General features: G+C 52.5%; 2 protein-coding genes across 5 annotated transcripts in view; both read right to left on the bottom strand.

Moving 5' to 3' along the window:
- Positions 1 to 902, bottom strand: part of evlb (Enah/Vasp-like b) — a 41846-nt gene extending 40944 nt beyond the window's left edge. Inside the window, exon 1 of the mRNA XM_079639519.1 lies at positions 768 to 902. Coding sequence (XP_079495645.1) covers positions 768 to 772 — 5 coding nt within the window. The 5' untranslated portion in view covers positions 773 to 902. The remainder of the gene's footprint in view (positions 1 to 767) is intronic.
- Positions 903 to 1200: 298 nt separating this feature from the next.
- LOC307012635 (echinoderm microtubule-associated protein-like 1) overlaps positions 1201 to 10000 on the bottom strand; it is a 14257-nt gene continuing 5457 nt past the window's right edge. The window contains exons 2-7 of one of the 4 annotated variants that reach the window (XM_079639526.1): positions 9666 to 9836; positions 9182 to 9293; positions 8381 to 8449; positions 8199 to 8224; positions 7784 to 7810; positions 1201 to 2400 (exon numbers count right to left, since the gene is read on the bottom strand). In XM_079639526.1, the coding sequence (XP_079495652.1) occupies positions 2360 to 2400; positions 7784 to 7810; positions 8199 to 8224; positions 8381 to 8449; positions 9182 to 9293; positions 9666 to 9836 (446 nt within the window). In that variant the 3' untranslated portion in view covers positions 1201 to 2359. Of the gene's footprint in view, positions 2412 to 7783; positions 7811 to 8198; positions 8225 to 8380; positions 8450 to 9181; positions 9294 to 9665; positions 9837 to 10000 lie in introns of all 4 variants that reach the window. The other 3 variants (XM_079639525.1, XM_079639524.1, XM_079639527.1) reach the window with 3 other exon arrangements.

The following is a 10000-nucleotide window of genomic DNA, read 5'->3' as shown; positions in this document are numbered from 1 at the left end:
ACACACACACACACACACACACACACACGAAGTCTCGCTCGCTACAGCTTCAGGACTATCACCTTATTTATGATTCTGGCTCATTAATGCTCACATTCATTTAGTATTTTTGACACACAAAAAAGTTAAAGCCTTCATGTATATTGCATTATATAAAGGTATTAATGTACGTTATAATGCATTATATATTTTCTTAAATACTTGTAACCAAAGTTAAAATTGGTTACCACGTGTTTTAATACTGTACATTACTCTCTTTAACTCGCTCTTTATCAATGAACACATGCACTGCTGCGCGCGTGCCCTCGTTGCCATGACAACAGCCGCTCTGGCCGCGCCCTCCACGACACGTCACAGCTCTGCTGAGGCGAGCGTTGATGATGATAATGATGATGTCTCCATTTTACATCGTTTCTTTCGCTGTATTTTAAAACAATTATAAGTATATATATATATATATATAATATAATATAAACGCGTCCCTCCCTTCGCAGACTATCACATCTTTAAGTCACCAAGACTCATTAGTGCACTACATTGGTGATGGCAGCATGAGAATGTGTGGCCTCAGGTGAACACCGGCTGATGTTCAAAACCTCATCGAATCCCAATCATTTTAACCAATAACTCAATATATAGACAATATGTCGACATAACAGGACATATAAAACACTAAATTCACCCCAAAACACATCTCGTCACATAATCTGCTGCTTTTGCGCCGTTAATAATAACGGATAATAGCGTGAGGACGGGCGCGCGCTTACCTCATATTTTCTTCTTTTTCTTCGTTATAAATAAACGTGGAATATTGTCACCGCCGTCTCTCGATCTCCCGTGTGTAATTAATGATCCAACACTGCAGAGAAAAGCGAATATCCACGGAATATGAGTAAAAAAATAAAAAATAAAAACCCTCCGATGCTAGGAAAGCCAGTCACGGACGCGGAGGGGGAACTGCGGCAGACGGAGATGAGGCCGGTTCTGTGTGGATCCCGAGTCGCGTTCTGGGGTTTCGGTGTTTCTCTCGCCGTGTTGAGACCGTGTTCTCCTCTCGTCCATCGCACGGTCTCCGGTCTCCGGTCCCGCTCACTGACTCACCGGCCCGGTTCTGCCCACGGGCGCCTCAGACACACACACGGCTGAACATCTGGCGGGAAGATAAGGGTTTAAACCCGCACGATTTGAGCGCGAAACATCATCATCATCAACAACAGACACAGAAGAGTCAGCGGTTATTATGTTATTATAATAAACCACAAAACTATAACTAACCCAACCCTTCAATATAGCCACACACACACACTGCGCTGCCAAACACGTCACTGTGTGGATTTAAATAGGTAAATCTATTATTGGATCATTATTGCAGTGATTATCATGTTTCTATCATGTTCTTCTAACCCTAACTGTAGCTGTTCATTTCTCAAACAACCATAGGAAGACACATCATGTTCATATCCCAGGATTCATCAGGCTCAAACTGGGAGAATGGCTGGGAAGGATCATTTTCACACAAGAATTGATGGAAATAAATGTTGTTTTATGTTATTTGCATCAAGAGGTGCATTGGCCATAATTAATATATATAACTTAATATTGGTCAGTTTATTTAAACATATACTAATGCATTAGTTAATACACCGGGAACTCCCTGATAGAAATGAACATGGTTTTACATTATATATTACACTACAGTGTAGAAACCAATGTTTTTCTTAATTTTTTTGTGGAAGATTAATTACCATAGTTTTACAATGGTATTACACACTCACACTGACACACACACACACACTGACACACACACACACACACACACACACACACACACACACGATCTTCCTGAATCGGTTTATTTGAAGCCATGATCTCAGTAATCCTCAACAGGAGTGCTGAACACCAGATTTCAGTCTCTATCCGAGTTTTGATCATTTTTAGAAGGATTTGTTCATCAAGAGAAGTGACTCAGCGTTCTCAATGTCATCTTATGTAATGAAAGGTATATTCTGGGCCAGACAGGATTTAAACGGATAAAACTCTTCTCTCCTCTCCGTGAGCCAGCAGAGGGCAGTCAGGAGCTCGGCGCTCTGTTACACGCATACATGTGTGCAGCTCATAGAATCAGAATTGATCATAATATGAAACAGATTTTATTGTAATTCTGCACCAAAACTTTGTCATTCTGTCAGTCAGATGAGATGTTCGTGAGCGTCAGTAGCAGATCTGGAAGTATTGCCTGGCTGGTTTGACTGGTTTGACTGGTTTGACGGGACTGCTGTAGGTCAGACACGAGCTCTTCTTCTTCTGGACGAGTGCAGTGACCGCTGGGCTTCTGCTCCGATCTACAGGCTCACACACCTCAGCTGACCCAGCCCTTCTTCCCAGCGGCACCAGCGAAATCTGCAGAGTCACTGAATCAAGTGGGCAGACGAGGAAGAGGAGGAAGAGGAGGAGGAGATGAGGAGGAGATGAGGAGGAGGAGGAGGAGGAAGAGGAGGAAGAGGAAGAGGAGATGAGGAAGAGGAGGAGGTGAGGAGGAAGAGGAGGAGGTGAGGAAAAGGAGGAGGAGAGGAGGAAGAGGAGGAGGTAAGGAGGAAGAGGAGGAGGAGATGAGGAGGAGGAAGAGGAGAGGAGGAGGAGAAAGAGGAGATGAGGAGGAGGAAGAGGAGAGGAGGAGGAGGAGAGGAAAAGGAGGAGGAGAGGAGGAAGAGGAGGAGGTGAGGAGGAGGAGGTGAGGAGGAGAGGAAAAGGAGGAGGAAGAGGAGGAGGTGAGGAGGAAAAGGAGAAGGAGGTGAGGAGGAGAGGAAAAGGAGGAGGAAGAGGAGGAGGAGGAGGAGGTGAGGAGGAAGAGGAGGAGGAGGTGAGGAGGAGGAGGTGAGGAGGAAGAGGAGGAGGAGGTGAGGAGGAGGAGGTGAGGAGCAAGAGGAGGAGGTGAGGAGCAAGAGGAGGAAGAGGAGGAGGAGGTGAGGAGGAGGAGGTGAGGAGGAAGAGGAGGAGGAGGTGAGGAGCAAGAGGAGGAGGAGGTGAGGAGCAAGAGGAGGAGGAGGTGAGGAGCAAGAGGAGGAGGAGGTGAGGAGCAAGAGGAGGAGGAGGTGAGGAGCAAGAGGAGGAGGAGGTGAGGAGGAGGAGGTGAGGAGCAAGAGGAGGAGGTGAGGAGCAAGAGGAGGAAGAGGAGGAGGAGGTGAGGAGGAGGAGGTGAGGAGGAAGAGGAGGAGGAGGTGAGGAGCAAGAGGAGGAGGAGGTGAGGAGCAAGAGGAGGAGGAGGTGAGGAGGAAGAGGAGGAGGAGGTGAGGAGGAGGTGAGGAGGAAAAGGAGGAGGAGAGGAGGAAGAGGAGGAGGAGGTGAGGAGGAAGAGGAGGAGGAGGTGAGGAGGAGGTGAGGAGGAAAAGGAGGAGGTGAGGAGGAAGAGGAGGAGGAGGTGAGGAGGAGGTGAGGAGGAAAAGGAGGAGGAGAGGAGGAAGAGGAGGAGGAGAGGAAAAGGAGGAGGAGATGAGGAAGAGGAGGAGGAGAGGAAAAGGAGGAGGAGATGAGGAAGAGGAGGAGGTGAGGAGGAGGAGATGAGGAAGAGGAGGAAGAGGAGGAGGAGGTGAGGAGGAGGAGGAGGTGAGGAGGAGGAGGTGAGGAGGAGAGGAAAAGGATGAGGAAGAGGAGGAGGAGGTGAGGAGGAGGAGGTGAAGAGGAAGAGGAGGAAGAGGTGAGGAGGAAGAGGAGGAGGAGATGAACAGAGAGAGAAATCATTAAGAGAGAGCCGATCATCGAGAACATAATCTAGTCTTGATGTGCTCTAGTATTCTGTGTGTGTGTGTGTGTGTGTGTGTGTGTGTCAGAGGTAGTTGTCACAACAAGAGAGCTTGTAATAACAGAATCAACATCAGCTTTAGATGGAGAGAACGGAGGGTGTGAAGATGATGGTGTTATTGAACATCTCGTATCTCTCCAACAGAGTTCACTGTACAGCATTATCTACTGGAGATCATCTCATTATGGTTGTGCTGGAGTTTATGCTGGAGGCAGTGTCGTGTTATTAATGTGGAGAACTCTTCAGCTCGTCCGCTTGAGGTCTTCATCAAGACTATAGTGAATATGAGCGGCAGTATAATCACAGCCGAAGCACAACCACACGTGTTCTTCCGCTAAATACATGCAGTTTTGTTTTTTAACCGCTAGAGGTACAAAAGTTACATAACAGTTATTATGTTGTGGTGTGGTTCGGTGCGTTGCGGTGTGTTGTGGTGCGGTGTGGTGTGGTTCGGTGCGGTGCGGTGTGGTTCGGTGCGGTGCGGTGTGGTGAGGTGTGGTGTGTTGTGGTGTGGTGTGGTTCGGTGCGGTGCGGTGTGGTGAGGTGTGGTGAAGTGTGGTGTGGTGCGGTGTGGTGCGGTGTGTTGTGTTGTGTTGTGGTGTGTTGTGTTGTGGTGTGGTGCGTTGTGGTGTGGTATCGTGCGGTGCGGTGCGGATGTGGTATGGTGTGGTGCGGTGCGGTGTGGTGCGGTGTGGTGTGGTGTGGTGCGGTGTGGTGTGGTGCGTTGTGGTGTGGTGTGGTGTGGTGTGGTGTGGTGTGGTGCGGTGCGGTGCGGTGTGGTATAGTGCGGTGCGGTGCGGTGTGGTATATTGTGGTGCGGTGCGGTATGGTGTGGTGTGGTGTGGTGTGGTGCGGTGCGGTGTGGTATAGTACGGTGCGGTGCGGTGTGGTATATTGTGGTTCGGTGCGGTGCGGTGTGGTGTGGTGTGGTGTGGTGTGGTGTGGTGCGGTGTGGTGTGTTGTGTTGTGTTGTGGTGTGGTGTGGTGCGTTGTGGTGTGGTGCGGTGTGGTATCGTGCGGTGCGGTGCGGTGTGGTATGGTGTGGTGCGGTGCTGTGTGGTATGGTGTGGTGCGGTGCGGTGCGGTGTGGTGTGGTATGGTGTGGTGCGTTGTGGTGTGGTGTGGTGTGGTGCGGTGTGGTATTGTGCGGTGCGGTGTGGTATGGTGCGGTGAGGTGTGGTGCGGTGTGGTGCGGTGTGGTGTGGTGCGGTGTGGTGTGGTGTGGTATGGTGCGGTGCGGTGAGGTGTGGTATGATGTGGTGCGGTGAGGTGTGGTGTGGTGTGGTGTGGTGCGGTGCGGTGTGGTATGGTGCGGTGTGGTGCGGTATGATGTGGTGCGGTGAGGTGTTGTGTGGTATGGTGCGGTGAGGTGTGGTGTGGTGCGGTGAGGTGTGGTGCGGTGTGGTGTGGTGCGGTGTGGTGTGGTGTGGTGTGGTGTGGTGTGGTGTGGTGTGGTGCGGTGTGGTATGGTGCGGTGCGGTGAGGTGTGGTATGATGTGGTGCGGTGAGGTGTGGTGTGGTGCGTTGTGGTATGATGTGGTGTGGTGAGGTGTGGTGTGGTGCGTTGTGGTATGGTGCGGTGTGGTGCGGTGTGGTGTGGTGCGGTGTGGTGCGGTGTGGTGTGGTGTGGTGCGGTGCGGTGTGGTGTGGTGTGGTGTGGTGCGGTGTGGTATGGTGCGGTGCGGTTGCGGTGTGTTATGGTGCGGTGCGGTGTGGTATGGTGTGGTGCGGTGCGGTGTGGTGCGGTGTGGTATGGTATGGTGTGGTGCGGTGTGGTGTGGTATGGTATGGTGCGGTGAGGTGTGGTGTGGTGCGGTGAGGTGTGGTGCGGTGTGGTGTGGTGTGGTATAGTGTGGTGTGGTATGGTGTGGTGTGGTGTGGTATAGTGTGGTGAGGTGCGGTGCGGTGTGGTATGGTGCGGTGTGGTATGGTGCGGTGCGGTGTGGTATGGTGCGGTGCGGTGCGGTGTGGTATGGTGTGGTGTGGTGTGGTGTGGTGTGGTGCGGTGTGGTGTGGTGTGGTGTGGTATGGTGCGGTGCGGTGAGGTGTGGTATGATGTGGTGCGGTGAGGTGAGGTGTGGTGTGGTGTGGTGCGGTGTGGTATGGTGCGGTGTGGTGCGGTATGATGTGGTGCGGTGAGGTGTTGTGTGGTATGGTGCGGTGAGGTGTGGTGTGGTGCGGTGAGGTGTGGTGCGGTGTGGTGTGGTGCGGTGTGGTGTGGTGCGGTGTGGTATGGTGCGGTGCGGTGAGGTGTGGTATGATGTGGTGCGGTGAGGTGTGGTGTGGTGCGTTGTGGTATGGTGCGGTGTGGTGCGGTGTGGTGTGGTGTGGTGTGGTGTGGTGCGGTGAGGTGTGGTGCGGTGTGGTGCGGTGTGGTGTGGTGTGGTGTGGTGCGGTGCGGTGTGGTGTGGTGTGGTGTGGTGCGGTGTGGTATGGTGCGGTGCGGTTGCGGTGTGTTATGGTGCGGTGCGGTGTGGTATGGTGTGGTGCGGTGCGGTGTGGTGCGGTGTGGTATGGTGTGGTGCGGTGTGGTGTGGTGTGGTATGGTGCGGTGCGGTGCGGTGCGGTGCGGTGTGGTATGGTGTGGTGTGGTGCGGTGTGGTATGGTGCGGTGCGGTGCGGTGTGGTGTGGTGCGGTGTGGTATGGTGTGGTGCGGTGTGGTATGGTGCGGTGCGGTGCGGTGTGGTGCGGTGTGGTGTGGTATAGTGTGGTGTGGTGTGGTATGGTGTGGTGTGGTGTGGTATAGTGTGGTGCGGTGTGGTATGGTGCGGTGTGGTATGGTGCGGTGCGGTGTGGTGTGGTATAGTGTGGTGTGGTGTGGTATGGTGTGGTGTGGTGTGGTATAGTGTGGTGCGGTGCGGTGTGGTATGGTGCGGTGTGGTATGGTGCGGTGCGGTGTGGTGTGGTATGGTGTGGTGCGGTGCGGTGTGGTGTGGTATAGTGTGGTGCGGTGCGGTGTGGTATGGTGTGGTATGGTGCGGTGTGGTATGGTGCGGTGTGGTATGGTGCGGTGTGGTATGGTGTGGTGCGGTGCGGTGTGGTATGGTGCGGTGCGGTGTGGTATAGTGTGGTGTGGTATAGTGTGGTGCGGTGCGGTGTGGTGTGGTATAGTGTGGTGCGGTGCGGTGTGGTGTGGTATAGTGTGGTGCGGTGCGGTGTGGTGTGGTATAGTGTGGTGTGGTATAGTGTGGTGCGGTGCGGTGCGGTGTGGTGTGGTATAGTGTGGTGCGGTGCGGTGTGGTATGGTGTGGTGTGGTGTGGTATAGTGTGGTGCGGTGCGGTGTGGTATGGTGCGGTGTGGTATGGTGCGGTGCGGTATGGTGCGGTGTGGTATGGTGCGGTGCGGTATAGTGTGGTGTGGTGTGGTGCGGTGCGGTGCGGTATGGTGCGGTGCGGTATAGTGTGGTATAGTGTGGTGCGGTGCGGTGTGGTATGGTGTGGTATAGTGTGGTGCGGTGCGGTGCGGTATAGTGTGGTATAGTGTGGTGCGGTGCGGTGCGGTGTGGTATGGTGCGGTGCGGTATAGTGTGGTGTGGTGTGGTGCGGTGCGGTGTGGTATGGTGCGGTGCGGTGCGGTATAGTGTGGTGTGGTGTGGTGCGGTGCGGTGCGGTGTGGTATGGTGCGTTGCGGTATAGTGTGGTATAGTGTGGTGCGGTGCGGTGTGGTGTGGTATAATGTGGTGCGGTGCGGTGCGGTATAGTGTGGTATAGTGTGGTGTGGTGTGGTATGGTGCGGTGCGGTATAGTGTGGTATAGTGTGGTGTGGTGTGGTGTGGTGCGGTGCGGTGTGGTATGGTGCGGTGCGGTATAGTGTGGTGTGGTGTGGTGCGGTGTGGTGCGGTGCGGTATAGTGTGGTGCGGTGCGGTGCGGTGTGGTGTGGTATGGTGCGGTGTGGTATGGTGCGGTGCGTTGCGGTGCGGTATGGTGCGGTGCGGTGTGGTGTGGTGTGGTGTGGTATAGTGTGGTGTGGTATGAGACCTACCTTTGCAGTGAGTGACACGCTTGGAGCCTGAAGGACAGAAGTACAGAGGAATAAAACAATAATTAATCATGAAAACATTAGTTTATGAAACAAGTTTTTGTCACTTTTACTAATTGTTTTTTTTGTATGTCTATGTTATTTTTATTTATTCAGTTTTAGTTTTTTTTTAGTACATCAAGTTAGACTTAAAGGGGGGGGGGGGTAATGCCATTTTCACAAGATGTAAAATAAGTCTCTGCTATATAAATAAACGGGACTTGATATTCAGATTCAATACAATAGAAGACAATAGTGTTGTTGTTTTTTTAGCTGGAATTAGTTTATGCAACTGTGTTGTTTCAGTTTAAGATTATTTTACAAGAAAATGACACATAATAATAACATGTAATAATTCCTCTGAATGTGCTCGTCTCACCGGTTGCACCGCCTTCCTTCGGTCTGCTGTGTGAAGAGAGAGGAGTTAGTCATTCATCACTGCAGGAGCTTCTACACCCCAGACAGAACATAGTGCCGGCCCAGATCCGGCCCACATCCGGTGCGCGCTGAATCCACATATGCCGGATCTATGTTCTGTCTGGGACACCAGCTGTTACTCACCTCTCCTGCTGGATCCTGCCGGCCGGTCGAGCTTTAGCCGTCGGGTCTCTAGCGCTTGAGGCAGGCGTCCTGCAGGGAGAGAGAGAGCGTCAGTGACCTCTGAACACACACACACACACACACACCTGATCTCTGTGCCACACACAAACACACACACACCTGATCTCTGTGCCACACACACACACACACACACACACCTGATCTCTGTGCCACACACACACACACACCTGATCTCTGTGCCACACACACACACACACACACACACACACACACCTGATCTCTGTGCCACACACACACACACACACCTGATCTCTGTGCCACACACACACACACACCTGATCTCTGTGCCACACACACACACACACACCTGATCTCTGTGCCACACACACACACACACCTGATCTCTGTGCCACACACACACACACACACACACACACCTGATCTCTGTGCCACACACACACACACACACACACCTGATCTCTGTGCCACACACACACACACACACCTGATCTCTGTGCCACACACACACACACACACACCTGATCTCTGTGCCACACACACACACACACCTGATCTATGTGCCACACACACACCTGATCTCTGTGCCACACACACACACACACACACACACACACACACACACACACACACACACACACCTGATCTCTGTGCCACACACACACACACACACACACACCTGATCTCTGTGCCACACACACACACACACACACACACACACACACACACACACCTGATCTCTGTGCCACACACACACACACACACACACACACACACACACACCTGATCTCTGTGCCACACCTCGGGCTGCAGGTCCTGGATGAAGGAGATGAGGGAAGAGTGGAGCTGGAGTTCTTTCTCAGAGACACCAGAGATGCCGCACGACCCGCTGAAGCTGAACACACACACACATCAGTCACAGGAGCGCAAACACACACACACACACACACACACACACACACACACATGGTCTCCATCAAAGCATGAATCCTACTGTATACTACACCCATCAGCAGGAAAATGAAGCGGTGTGTGAGTGAGTGTGTGTGTGTGTGTGTGTGTGTGTGTGTGTGTGTGTGTGTGTGTGTGTGTGTGTGTGTGCGTGCGTGCATGTGTGCGTGTGTGTGCGTGTGTGTGTGTGTGTGTGTGTGTGTGTGTGTGTGTCAGTATAATGATCAATGTGTGTGTGTGTGTGTGTGTGTCAGTATAATGATCAGTGTGTGTGTGTGTGTGTGTGTGTGTGTGTGTGTGTGTGTGTGTGTGTGACCTTTGACCGGAGCGCTGCTGCCGAGCGTGGTCGTCTGCTCCTCGGAGATGTGGAGTCTCTTCAGCACGTCTGCCATGGCCATCTTCAACAGCTGGATCTGATCGTCCTGCATCTGGACTCGCTGCTCCAGGAGAGAGAGGCGATCGCTGAGCTGAGGAGAGCAGCGCTCATCTGACACACACACACACACACACACACACACACACACACACACTGATCATTATACTGACACACACACACACACACACACACACACTGATCATTATACTGACACACACACACACACACACACTGATCATTATATTGACACACACACACACACACACATTGATCAT

This window comes from Phoxinus phoxinus (genome assembly GCF_949152265.1).
Source record: "Phoxinus phoxinus genome assembly, chromosome: 16".
Lineage (NCBI taxonomy): Eukaryota > Metazoa > Chordata > Actinopteri > Cypriniformes > Leuciscidae > Phoxinus > Phoxinus phoxinus.
Note: the sequence above shows the minus strand (reverse complement) of the source record. Positions and strands in the feature narration are given on the sequence as shown.